The sequence below is a fragment of the Lissotriton vulgaris genome, chromosome 9 (assembly GCF_964263255.1).
Source record: "Lissotriton vulgaris chromosome 9, aLisVul1.2, whole genome shotgun sequence".
NCBI lineage: Eukaryota > Metazoa > Chordata > Amphibia > Caudata > Salamandridae > Lissotriton > Lissotriton vulgaris.
The window spans coordinates 13,896,105-13,909,871 of record NC_141697.1 but is presented as its reverse complement, the minus strand read 5'-3'; the positions used below and the strand labels follow the sequence as shown (position 1 = coordinate 13,909,871).

At 57.9% G+C, this 13,767-nt stretch overlaps 1 protein-coding gene across 1 annotated transcript in view; it reads right to left on the bottom strand.

Moving 5' to 3' along the window:
• FOXA1 (forkhead box A1) overlaps positions 1-10,279 on the bottom strand; it is a 96,334-nt gene extending 86,055 nt beyond the window's left edge. Inside the window, exon 1 of the mRNA XM_086936917.1 lies at positions 9,664-10,279. Within this exon, the coding sequence (XP_086793043.1) occupies positions 9,664-9,738 (75 nt within the window). The 5' untranslated portion in view covers positions 9,739-10,279. The remainder of the gene's footprint in view (positions 1-9,663) is intronic.
• Positions 10,280-13,767: the final 3,488 nt, after the last annotated feature.

Genomic DNA, 13,767 nt, shown 5'->3' with positions numbered 1-13,767 from the left:
GCACTGCGCCACAACATGTCGCTGCATTTTATTAGCTTTTGAAACATTTGAGATAGAAACACATTTTCCAGTTAAAATGGGCAGAATATGCGGCAGATGTGGATTACGTGGCCGCGTGGCACATATATGATGATGTAAAACGCGCCCCTGCCGCACAGCGCCTAGATCCAGCGGCCGTGATCTGCAACTATCCGTGTGCATATATAGACACCCATGTACACCCAAACACAGTGATGTAAACATGTCAGCAGTGGGGGTTGTAGTTAGGGGTCTGCGGCTGTCTCACTCACCCCGTCCCTCCCCGCCTCTTTCTGAAGCCCCCCCTCCTCCCCCCTCTGTGAATCCCCCCCCCCTCTTCCCTGTCCGCGCCCTCTCTGCGCTCTCGTCCCCGCCCACACTGCCCCGCCCACCCCTGAGCCCTGCGTGTTCTTTACCTTGGCTCTGTCAATATTTCGACAGCTCCGGCCTCTATGACACACCTTTGAATAGAATCACAAGTACAGTTGGCCCACGGGGCCCCTGCTCTGTGTGAGCTGCAAAGAGGCCAAGGATTGGATGAGCAGGTGTTCCGAGAGGCCCCTCTGTGCCCCACTGACGGGCTCTGAGAGGCCCTGGTTCTGTCTCCAGCCTCCTGCATGGCGGTCCATCCCGTCCCCGGCCACACCGCCCACAGTGCCTCGAGGGGACCCTCGACACTCTAGTCTAGGCGCTATACCAGAGTAAAGTCTGCACATGCACCTGCACTCGGGAATGCCGGGGTGCGCCAAAGGTGACCTGTGCTCATGGACACATGGCTGGGTCTGCCGCAGCCGTCCACCCCGTCCCCAACCTGACCTCACACAGTGCCTCGAGAGGACTATCGTCACAGTAGGCGCTATACAAGAGTAAAGACTGCACAAGCACCCGCAGTCGGGAATACCGGGGTGCGCCAAAGGTGACCTGTGCACATGGACACATGGCTGGTTCTGCCGCAGCCGTCCCGGGGTGGGCAGGAGGGGGGCAGGACATTCCCAGGTGGGCACCGGACACATCCGTCCCCTCCCCCAGCGACGCCCCCAGAGCTGGCATCCGCAGGGCGGCCCTTCGGTGGGTTTATGCCCCTGGCATTAGCATCGACAGCGCCAGGGGCGTAACACAGGCCCCCGCGGTGCGGGCCCCCCACCGCCAGGGGCTCCTGGTTGAGTCCGGAGGGGCCTCTCCATGACCCTTGCAGGGGCCCCTCAGTGACCCTTGAAGGGGGCCCCTCTATGACCCGTGCAGGGGGCCCTCATGTTTCGTTACCCCAGTGGACAGAGCCCCGTCTGGCGCGAGAGGGCGGGGGCGCGCGCAGACAGACACACGGAACAATAGATAGAGATGCGCGTGAACACATAGATACAATACACACACATGACAGCCGGACGGACGGTGGCGAGGTGCGCGCAGAGGCAGACAGACAGACAGACAGACAGGCGCACACTCAGACGTGCCTGCAAACACTCGAATACAATATTCGAAGTGTAGAAATATTAATATTAACACCCCCCCCCCCTTCGCCCCCCATGCACCGGGCACAGAGGCCGGGGTGGACTCCTTTTATGGGGGGGGGGGGGAGCGGGGGGAGGCGCTGCCTCATATTTGCCCTTTTCTAGGCACTTTCTGGTGCGGTTGGAATGTCCCGTTCCCCCCTGTATTTACTTCGATGTGATCATTATAATGACCCGCTCCGGAGCCGGGGCCGGGTCACGGGGCTGGAGCAGAGGGTCGCACCGGGCCACGCGGAGCTGTTTATTTATATTTATTTATTTATTGCATTTGTACAGCACAACAGCTACCCGAAGGTTTCCCGGCGCTAGGAAACGCAGAAAGGATGAAAAAGAAAAGCTAGACAGAAGGAAGAGCTGGGGGTAGCTCAGTCGGTTTCAGCCTGCAGCGGAGCTCCGCTTGGAAGCGCCCTTGGGTGCTGCGGGGCTGGTTCCGCCTTTCAACCTCCCGAGAGCAGAGGAAAACGAGGGTGGTCTGGGCGCTTGTAGCACCTATATAGCGCCTCGACCCTTGTCTGTAGATTTCCGCCGTGTTTTTATTTTTCCTTTTTAGTTACATTTCGCGAACTCGCCCCAGGAGTCGGGGGCTTTACCTGAGCACCGGTTACATCACACAAGGACACATTCGTTTTTAGGCGCTAGGAGATCCGGCTGTCAGGCGTTAGAGTGCGTGGGACCCACGCCCTGTGCGTGACCTGCCTGCATAGTGTCAGCAGGGGGTTTCTGGGGCGGGCATAGGATGAGGGTGGGGGGGGGGGGTCTGATAAATGTACATGGTGCTGTCTACACGGTGTGCTCAGCGCGCCCAGAGGCGCCCCCGGGGCACGCGCTCGTGTGTATTATTTATAAGATGTACAGATGGTGCGTGCGATGTGCGCGCCGAGGAGCTATGGATCACACGTGCTGCACGTGAGGCACATATGGCGCCTAGAGGCCGCAGGTCAGTGTGTACCTCTCTATAGCAGGGCCTGTGGAATGTATACAAAGCAGGGGACCTGTGGCCCCAGCCCACGGCTGACTGTGGGAAAGGGACAAACACGTGAAAAAAAAATTATATACTGCAAGTATCGGCTGAGAACAGACGAACGCGCCTTAAGGAGAAGGAAAAATAAACGAATTAAACCAGTGAAAGGGCAACGCGCTGCTTTATGATCTGAACCTTCATTGGGAGAGGTGCGACCTGTGTCCTTATAGTGCTACGAGGCCCGACTCTGGGAGGGGTGCGACCCCTGCGTATGTCTCTGTGCGACCAGAGGCACACAGGGAACCCTTCCCTGCACCAGGGAGGAGTGACCTGTGTCCTTATAGTGCTACGAGGCCGGACTCTGGAGGGGTGCGACCCCTGCGTATGTCTCTGTGTGACCAGAGGCACACAGGGAACCCTTCCCTGCACCAGGGAGGAGTGACCTGTGTCCTTATAGTGCTACGAGGCCGGACCCTGGGAGGGGTGCGACCCCTGCGTATGCCTCTGTGCGACCAGAGGCACAGCAGGGAACCCTTCCCTGCGCCGGGGAGGAGTGACCTGTGTCCTTATAGTGCTACGAGGCCGGACCCTGGGAGGGGTGCGACCCCTGCGTATGCCTCTGTGCGACCAGAGGCACACAGGGAACCCTTCCCTGCACCAGGGAGGAGTGACCTGTGTCCTTATAGTGCTACGAGGCCGGACTCCGGGAGGGGTGCGACCCCTGCGTATGTCTCTGTGCGACCAGAGGCACAGCAGGGAACCCTTCCCTGCACCAGGGAGGAGTGACCTGTGTCCTTATAGTGCTACGAGGCAGCACCCTGGGACAGAACGCACTCTTTAAACGTAAATCGTATTAAACGCAATATTAGACTTTGCAAAATATATTTCAAAACATTTCATGTTTGAGACATAGATGTTTTTTCAAATATATATTTTGTTAATACGCAATCAGACTTTATCTGGTGCAAAGATGGGTGTAAATGTCCCTGAAAGAGTGCCTGGCAACAGCTTTGGGGTCTGCTTAGAACGACAACCAAACGGATTCCTTCAAAATACTTTTTTCGCTGGGGTGAGCAGGGGGCTTTCTGATTGGCCCTCTGTACTCCCCCCCCCCCCCCCCCCCCCGGCCTCACAGTATAGCCCCCCCCTTACTTTCAGTAGAGCTTTTAACAAACAAATATGGGAAATCGCTCGTAAATAAAAAAAATGATAAAAGAAAGGACGCGTCGCTTCCTATAAATGCTCCACTTCGACTAATGTCTATAATATTGATAATCACCTTTTATATAGCGCCTTATAGCCTGAAGTTTCGTTTCTACGCGCTGTGAATTACATTTTTCTATTACCAAAAGTGATGGGAGTCAACGCACCGACTTTGGAAGGCTGAGTGCGGCTGACAGGATTGGAAGCAATGACCTCAGGGCACCGCGAGTGTCAGCAGCGAGCGTTGAACCCACGGAGTCCTCGGCGCCCCGCGGACGCTGCGGGCGTGCACAGCGCCTCGAGTAAGGGTCACGCACATAGAAAGCGCCGAGTAGGTGCTTGAAGGGTGATGTTTCCTCTGGTGCGGTGGCAGGTGACACCCCTGCCCCCTGGGGTCTGAGTCCGCACCCCCAGAAGTGAGGGTTCGTACCCCACCGGGGGAGATGCCACCGTGCCTCACGCACCCCTCTCACCGCGAGGTGCGTGTCCCCACAAGGCCCTCCCCGCCCCTCCACCCCGGCTCTCCCCTCGCACCTGACTGAGCCCTCGGCCTCGCTTGCAAAGAGGGGGTTCGTTTCCAGTAAAGCGCTTGGTTTTCCGGGCGGAGAGGTGGGCGCTATAGATATATCAAAAATAAACAGAAAACGCTTTATTTATCAATAAGGAGATATTCTTCGGGGAGGGGGGGGGGCTGAGTAACCCTGTCCTTGTACTCCTGAGGGGGGGGGGGCAGTGGGGCCACATCGGGGGAGCCCTATCCTGCCCCCCACACAAACACAAAGTGCGCGGGGGCTCGAGCAGGAGGAGCGGGGTCACCCCGAGGCACTATAATACATCAGATGACATCAAAATCCGTTGCCGGCTCATAGCGCCTCCAGCCAGTCCGCCGCTTCCAAGCGCTGCGAGCAGCGGGTGTGAACCTCCCTCTTCGAGCCTCGCGTAAAGTGAAAGACGAGCGGATTTTACCTTAAAACAGCCAACAAATAAATACATTGTAGACAGTGGGGGAGCGGGGATGACAGACCGAGAAATATAAAAATATCAGGGTTTAGAAAGGACGGCGACCGCGGGCGGCGAAGCCAGAACACGAAAGACAGGAACACGAGATGCGCGACTCGTGAAACAATGTATTGTATTTAGTTAATTAAAAGCAAAAGCTTTACAATATTGCAACATAAAACACATGATTTAAAAAGAGTACAACGTCTCAAATGGTTAAAAGGAAAACTTTCTAAGTATCCATGTAATTGGTGTGTTTGTGAGAGGAGGGGGGGCGGGGTGGGGGGTTCAGTGGTCAGTTCCTTGCGCTTCACGCATCCGGCTTCAGAACCAGATCTTATAATATGGAAAGGGTCAGCAGATGCAGCACACCGACCTCCGTCCGTCGCTCTCATATCTCCGGTAAAGACCCCAAAGCTGGGCGCAGAGCACCGGGGGACCCCAGTCCATGCCCCTCCAGGGTCATCGAGGTTCAGATATATCCATGTAAAGAAAGGCCCCACCGCACTCCCCCGTCCAGACCCGACTCAGAGTTTGAAGTGGGTTCAAACAGTTTTTCCCAAGCCCCCCCTCGATGGGGGTGAATGTTTGTGACCCCCCCCCCCCCCTCGATGGGGTGAATGTTTGTGACCCCCCCCCCCCTCGATGGGGGTGAATGTTTGTGACCCCCCCCCCCTCGATGGGGGTGAATGTTTGTGCCCCCCCTCGATGGGAGTGAATGTTTCTGAGCGTCCGGCCTCTTTCTGAAGGGAAGAACCCTGAAATGAGGGGATATCAAAGGTATTTACAGCGCTTAGAAGCAGCAGAAGCGTGGCACGAAGCGCTATTCAAGAGACACCGGAATTATGTGGCCGGAAGCGCCATAATATGTGGCAAGAAAAGGCATTTTATGTGAAACATCGAGGCCCATTTTTACTAGATTGGTTTGTTCGTTTTTCGCAGGGCCACGCCGTCCTAGACCAGATGACACCTTTTTAGCGCCACTTTAGCGTCCGAATCAGAAACGAGCGACGGAAAGACGCCGTTTGACCCCTTGAAACGCCTCCCGCAGCGACGCCCCGCACCGGGGTCACCCCTTTGACCCGTCGCAGCGACGAGCGTTTATTGGAGTCAAAAACGACAGATTATGAGGCAGAGGAAGAAAACCACAAGGACACGAAAAAAATAGGCGCGGGTGCAGAGGGGCATCACCCCAGCCCCCCACCCCCAACTATATATTGTTTTATTGTTGTGTTACCCCACCCCGGGTTCTTTTAAACGCCCGCCGTTTCTCATTCTCAGTGTGGGGGCCCAGGTGGATGTCTCGCACCCTGGGGGGGGGGGCTCGGGAGAGGGGCGTCACCGAAAATGAAGCACCTATACCCCCCCTCAAATACAAGAGCAGGACTGCAACCACCCAGGGGTTGGAATACCCCAATACCCCTCCCTCCACCCCCACCCCGTGCAGAGAGCAGGTGAGTGATGGGGGGGGGGGGGGGCACAGACATGCCCGGTGGGGGCGCTTCCTTTCACTCTAGGAGGCCTCTGCCACCGCTCTCGCCTGGTACCTGCCCTCTGCCCCCCCCGTACCCCCCTCCCGCCATAGCACCTGCAGATCTGAGTCACGCAGGAGTTTCAGGAAGTTTGAGGGGGTTCCCAGACTCTGAGGGGAGACTCGAGTCTGCGAGGGGCAAGTCTGGGTGTCCAGAGCCCCCCTCAGCTCTGGTGCCACCCCGGGTTTGAAGCACCCCCCCCTAAGCTGTTGGCCCCCAGCACGGTGTTAGGACTCTGTGCCCAGACAGCCTGCTCCCTGCCTGGCACCCGCCCCCCCCCCCTGCAGCTCCTGCCTGGCACAGCGCCCCCTGTTCTGCCCCTGCCTCTCTCACCCCCAGCCCCGCCTGGGTGCCCCCTCTGCCCCCCAGCCCCGCCTGGGTGCCCCCTCTGCCCCCCAGCCCCGCCTGCCTGCCCCCTCTGCCCCCAGCCCCGCCTGGGTGCCCTCTCTGCCCCCCTCCTTGTCCCCGGTCCCTTCCCTGTACCCGGATCCCCTGAGGCTGCCGGCGGGGCCCGGGACTGGCAGCGCGGAGGTGGCTGAACAGCGCCACCCGGCGGCGGCGGTGAGCCCCAGCAGGACAGACATGGGGACCTGTGGCGAGGCTGGGCCTGCCGGTGACAGCAGGAGGGACCCGGACACAGGAGGGGCCCCAACACTTGCAGGAACTCCAGACAGGAACCCCAAGACCGGCTGCACCCGCAGGAACCACAGACAGGAACCCCAAGACCGGCTGCACCTGCAGGAACCACAGACAGGAACCCCAAGACCGGCTGCACCTGCAGGAACCCCAAGACCGGCTGCACCTGCAGGAACCACAGACAGGAACCCCAAGACCGGCTGCACCTGCAGGAACCCCAAGACCGAGCTGCCACAGCCCCCCATACCAGCCAAACGAACATCTGGCGAGTCCGAACCTGTCTGTGTCAGCAGGAGGGGCCCGGACACACGAGGGGTCTCAGAGCCCTGCGGTGGGGGCCTGCAGGAACCCCAAGACCCCTGGAGCTCCACCTGCCTCTGACCCAGCAGTCGCCGTTGGCAGGAGGCGGAGGCCTCAAAGACCCCCTCGAGGATGACAGGAAGCTGACCCACCCGCAGGAACCCCGGCCCGGCAAGCAAGACTCGGACCCCCCAAACCAGCAGGAGCCAGAGACCTGCAAGAACCCCAGAGCAGGAGGAAGAGACCCGAAGGGACCTCAAGAACAGATGGTACAGGTGTACCCCAAACCGCAGGAACCCCTCAGAGCAGGAGGAACACGTGTAGCCCACACCCGCAGGAACCCCTCAGAGCAGCAGGTACACGTGTGCCCCACACCCGCAGGAACCCCTCGGAGCAGGAGGTACACGTGTACCCCAACCCGCAGGAACCCCTCCCAGCAGCAAGTACACGTGTACCCCACACCCGCAGGAACCCCTCCCAGCAGCAAGTACACGTGTAGCCCACACCCGCAGAAACCCCTCAGAGCAGCAGGTACACGTGTGCCCCACACCCGCAGGAACCCCTCGGAGCAGGAGGTACACGTGTACCCCAACCCGCAGGAACCCCTCCCAGCAGCAAGTACACGTGTACCCCACACCCGCAGGAACCCCTCAGAGCAGGAGGAACACGTGTGCCCGAGGTAGAGTCTGAATGAACCTCAAGACCAGCCTCAGGGCGGAGGAGGTACCTCCAGCACCTGCAGGAACCCCCAGGACAGGACTCAGAGACCAGGAGGCACAGACCTGTCCAGCTGCAGGAACCCCCCGGACAGGACTCAGAGACCAGGGGTACAGACCTGTCCAGCTGCAGGAACCCCCCGGACAGGACTCAGAGACCAGGGGTACAGACCTGTCCACCCGCAGATACCCCCAGGACAGGACTCAGAGACCAGGGGTACAGACCTGTCCAGGTGCAGTAACCCCAGGACAGGACTCAGAGACCAGGGGTACAGACCTGTCCAGCTGCAGGAACCCCCAGGACAGTACTCAAAGACCAGGAGGTACAGACCTGTCCAGCTGCAGGAACCCCCAGGACAGTACTCAAAGACCAGGAGGTACAGACCTGTCCACCCGCAGGAACCCCCAGGACAGGACTCGGAGACCAGGAGGCACAGACCTGTCCACCCGCAGGAACCCCCAGGAGAGGACTCAGAGACCAGGAGGTACAGACCAGTCCACCCGCAGGAACCCCCAGGACAGGACTCAGAGACCAGGGGTACAGACCTGTCCAGCTGCAGGAACCCCCAGGACAGGACTCAGAGACCAGGGGTACAGACCTGTCCACCCGCAGATACCCCCAGGACAGGACTCAGAGACCAGGGGTACAGACCTGTCCAGGTGCAGTAACCCCCAGGACAGGACTCAGAGACCAGGGGTACAGACCTGTCCAGCCGCAAGAACCCCCCAGGGCAGGACTCAGAGACCAAGGGTACAGACCTGTCCACCCGCAGGAACCCCCAGGACAGGACTCAGAGACCATGAGGTACAGACCTGTCCACCCGCAGGAACCCCCAGGACGGGACTCAGAGACCATGAGGTACAGACCTGTCCACCCGCAGGAACCCCCAGGACAGGACTCAGAGACCAGGAGGTACAGACCTGTCCACCCGCAGGAACCCCCAGGACAGGGCTCAGAGAGCAGGGGTACAGATCTGTCCAGCTGCAGGAACCCCCAGGACAGGACTCAGAGACCAGGGGCACAGACCTGTCCAGCCGCAGGAACCCCCAGGACAGGACTCAGAGACCAGGGGTACAGATCTGTCCACCCGCAGGAACCCCAAACAGGGTGCAGAGACCTACAGCAGACACAGGAACACCCAAAGCAGGACGCACAGAACCGCAACATACGCAGGAACCCAAGAACAGGAGGCGGCCGCTGGCAGACACCTCCCAGGTCGGCCTCTGGGGGGCCGGGGCAGATACCTGCCGGCGCCTGCCCACTCCTCTTGGGTGCCAGGACACCCCAGAGGCTGAGCGGGGAGGCACCTGCCCCGGGCATCCCCAGAGACCGAGAGGCACCAGCCCCGGGCACCCCCGGAGGCCGAGAGGCACCTGCCCCGGGCACCCCCAGAGACCGAGAGGCACCTGCCCTGTGCACCCCCAGGGGCCGAGAGGCACCTGCCCCGGGCACCCCCAGAGGCCGAGAGGCACCTGCCCTGTGCACCCCCAGGGGCCAGAGTGGCAGGCACCTGCCCGGTGCCTGTCCCGGGCTCTTCCAGAGACCGAGAGGCACCAGCCCCGGGCACCCCCAGAAGCCCACAGGACTCCAAGGGTGCAGGAGTCCGACCCCCGGACGGAAGGACAGACCTGGGCACGTGCAGTTTCTTTGAACCCACTTAACCCCCCGCCCCCTCCCCCACTGTGCAGCAGATGGGTGGTGGCACCAGGTGAACGGGACATTCATTCTCCAGAGTGCTCAACAGATAGTGCCCCCCCTCCACCCCCTCCGAGCCCCCCCAAACACTCACCTCCTGGGGCTCCGAGTAGTAGCTGCTCCAGTCGGGGGCCTCATGTCCTTCCATCTTCACCGCCCCTAACATCATTGCAGAGGGGGGCCAGCGGCAGACATTCAGCCTGGGGAGGACACACTCGGAGACCCCCCTCAGAGACGGCCCAGGGCTGCAGGGGTCCCCCAGCCGGTGGTCCGCGGTGGCTGCGCTGCCCCGGTGCCCTCAGTTCAGACAGCGCCCACCCGGTGCCTTCAGCACAGTGAGCGCTAGAGCTGCCCTCGGTTCAGACAGCGCTAGAGCCCCCCTCAGCAGGCTCAGCGCCCACCTGCTGTCCAGTCTTCACACAGCGCCCACCTGGTACCCTCAGTTCAGACAGCGCCCACTCGGTGTCCTCAGCACAGACAGCGCTAGGGTCGCCCTCAGCAGGTACAGCGCCCACCTGAAGTCCAGACTTCACGCAGCGCCCACTCGGCACCCTCAGCAGACACAGCGCCCACTCGGTGTCCTCAGCACAGACAGCGCTAGGGTCGCCCTCAGCAGGTACAGCGCCCACCTGAAGTCCTCAGTCCAGACAGCGCTAGAGCCGCAGCGCCCACCTCTGTGCCCAGCTCCCAGCGCCCTCTGCACCTGAGCAGGGAGAGGTGCGGACTGAGGTGGGAGGCTGAAGGCTGATGTCGAGCTCTTCCTCCTCCTCCCTCCAGGCCCTCCCCTCCCTCCCTCTCCCTCCACATACTTTCACTTTCCTGCCCCTCCCCCCGCCGATCCCTCTCTCTTCCCTCACTCCTTCCCTCTCTACCTCGTCTCTCCTTCACTCCTCCTCCCTCCCTCCATCCTCCACCTGTCTCCTGCCCCCCCACCCTCGCTGCCTCTGGGAGGTGCCCCCCCCCCCCCCCCCCGACCCTCGCTGCCTCTGGGAGGTGGGCCCTCCACGCCCTCCCCATTAACTGTTTCACGCTTGGGCCCCAAGAGACGTGAGAACACAACATAACACAGCGCAACAACCATACACAGCTCGAGGCGCCTCACAAGGCAGGGGCCACTTGTGGTCCGAGATACGGGGGCCCCTGGAGTCCCCCAGACGCCCCTAAAGCATCTGTGTGTGCAGAGGAAAGAGCGGGTTAGGACGTCTTCCGTCCTGTGCCTGCGCCAGGTGCGGGCAGGTGCGTGTCTGGGCTTCGGGAGAGAGACTGTCAGAGCTGACAAATATTGTGTAGTTTTGTGCCTGTGCTTTGGGTGAGTTATACTGTCAGAGCCGACACAAGTTGTGGAGGTTTGTTTCTGTTCTTCGGGTGTGTTATAACATCGGAGTCACCACATATCGGGAAGTTTTCTGTCTGTGCCACAGGTGTGTTATATCATCAGAGGCGAAAAATATTGTGTAGTTTTGTGTCTGTGCTTTGGGTGTGTTACTGTCAGAGCCGACACAAGTTGTGGAGGTTTGTTTCTGTTCTTCGGGTGTGTTATGACATCGGAGTCACCACATATCGGGAAGTTTTCTGTCTGTGCCACAGGTGTGTTATATCATCAGAGGCGAAAAATATTGTGTAGTTTTGTGTCTGTGCTACAGGCGTGTTTACTATCAAAGCTTCTAAATATAGGGACATGTTATGTCTGCGCTTCGGGAGAAAAATATTGTATACTTTTATAAATGTGCTTCGGGTCTGCAATACTACGAGAGCCGACAAATATTGTGTAGTTTCATGTCTGTGCTGGGGGTGTTTTGTGCTCTCGGAGCTGCCATTATTGTGTCATTTCATGTCTGTACTTCAGGTGTGTTCTACTATCAAAGCTACCAAATAATGTGTCTTTTTGTGTCTGTGCTTCAAGTGAGGTTACTATCAGCGATGACAAATGTTGTGTAGTTTTATATAATTGCTTCGGGTGTGTTTTACCACCAGAATCATCAAATATTGTGTAGTTTTATGTCTGGGCTTTAGGAGTGTCAAACTATCAGAGCCGCCAAATGTTGTGTCTTTTTATGTTTGTGCTACAAGAGTGTTCTACTATAGAACCAACAAATGTTGTGTACTTTCACGTATTTGCCTCCGGTGTGTTATACTATTAGAGTCGCCAAATATTGTGTATTTTTATGTCTGGGCTTCAAGTGAAATTACTATCAGAGCTGACAAATGTTATGTAGGTTTATTTTTGCTCTTCAGGTGTGTTATGCTATCAGAGTGAACACATGTGGGGTTGTTTTATGTTTGTAATTCGGGTGTGTTATACACCCAGAGTCACCACACAGTGTGTAGATTTATGTCTGCGCTTCACACGTTTTATACCGTCAGAGGCGAGAAATGAAGTGTAAGTTAATGTCCCTGCTTCAAGTGAGTCACTCACAGAGCAAACCCATATTGTGTAGTTTTATCTCTGTGCTTGAAGTGAGTAACAATCAGAGCTGACAAATATTGTGTAGTTTTATGTCTGTGCTTCTAGTGTGCTATACTATCAGAGTCTACAAATATTGTGTAGTTTTGTGTCTGTGCTTCTAGTGTATTATACTATCAGAGTCTACAAATATTGTGTAGTTTTATGTCTGTGCTTCTAGTGTGTTATACTATCAGAGTCTACAAATATTGTGTAGTTTTGTGTCTGTGCTTCTAGTGTGTTATACTATCAGAGCCTACAAACATTGCATAGTTTTATGTATCTGCTTCGGGTCTGTTATACGATTAGTGCCGAGAAATGTTGTGTCGTTTTATATCTCCATAGTCATCCCCGATGGATACAAGATCGCCCGCATAGACCGCACCAACGGAGTCGGAAGAGGAATCGCCATCGTTCACAAGAACAGCATCAGGGTCGCGACTAGCACTGCCGACGCGCTCAGCACTGCCGAACACATGCACTTCCAGATCCACACGGACCCCAAGACCACCCTAAGAGGCACCCTCGTCTACAGACCGCCCGGACCCCGACCACGACTTCATCAGCACGCACGCACTGACCTCCACCGACTACATCCTCCTCAGAGACCTGACCTTCCACCTGGAGAACAACAACAACAGCAACTCCTCCACCCTGATAGACAACCTCGCCAACCTTGGACTGGAACAGCTCGTCACGACGCCGACCCACATCGCCGAACACACGCTGGACGCCATCTTCTCCTCAAGTCCCCACGTCTCCTTCAGCCACGTCTCTGAACACACCTGGACCGACCACCACTGCATCCACTTCACCTTTCGGAAACCCGTCGCACATCACCGCACCCTACAGATCCCCCGTCACCGCTGGGGCAAAATCATCGAAGTACAACTACAGACAAACCTTGCACTCAATCCTCCGACCAACCTGCCGGAAGCTGGAGAACATATGGCACAGCATGAAGTCACCAGGCAGCCGCACAGACCACAAAGACGCCATCCGCAACCACAACCACCTCATTAGGACCGCCAAGAGAGCCTCCTTCAAAAACCACCTCGACAACAACGAACACAACAGCAAGGAGCTCTTCAACATCGTGAAGGAACTCCCCAACCCCAGCTCCAACGCCAACAACATCCCGCCGTCGCAAGCCCTGTGCGACTCCCTCGCCACCTTCTTCCACCGTAAGTTCGCCGACATCCATGACAGCTTCCACCCCGGACGACCCCAACAGGCCCCAACACACCGGACCCACCGCACCCCACAGACCACAACCCCCTGACAACCTGGACCAAAGTGAGCATCAAAGACACAATCAAGACCATGGGCACAATCCACTCCGGCTCGCCGTCTGACCTTTTTCCACACCACATCTTCAACAAAGCCGGCAGCTCCATCGCACCCCACCTGCGCAACATCATCAATCTCTCCTTCGAGACCGCAACCTTCCCTGAGAGCTGGAAACATGCTGAGATCAACGCCCTATTGAAGAAACCCAAGGGGGACCCAAGCAAACTCAAAAACGTCCAGCCCATCTCCCTGCTTCCGTTCCCAGCTAAGGTCATCGAGAAGATAGTCAACATCCAGCTCACCCACTACCTCGAAGACAACAGCATCTTAGACCCCTCCCAGTCAGGATTCTGCAGCAACCACAGCACCGAGAGTGCCCTTATCGCCGCCACAGACGACATCAGGATCCTATTGGACAACTGCAAGATGGCGGCCCTCATCCTTCTGGACCTCTCCGCCGCCTAG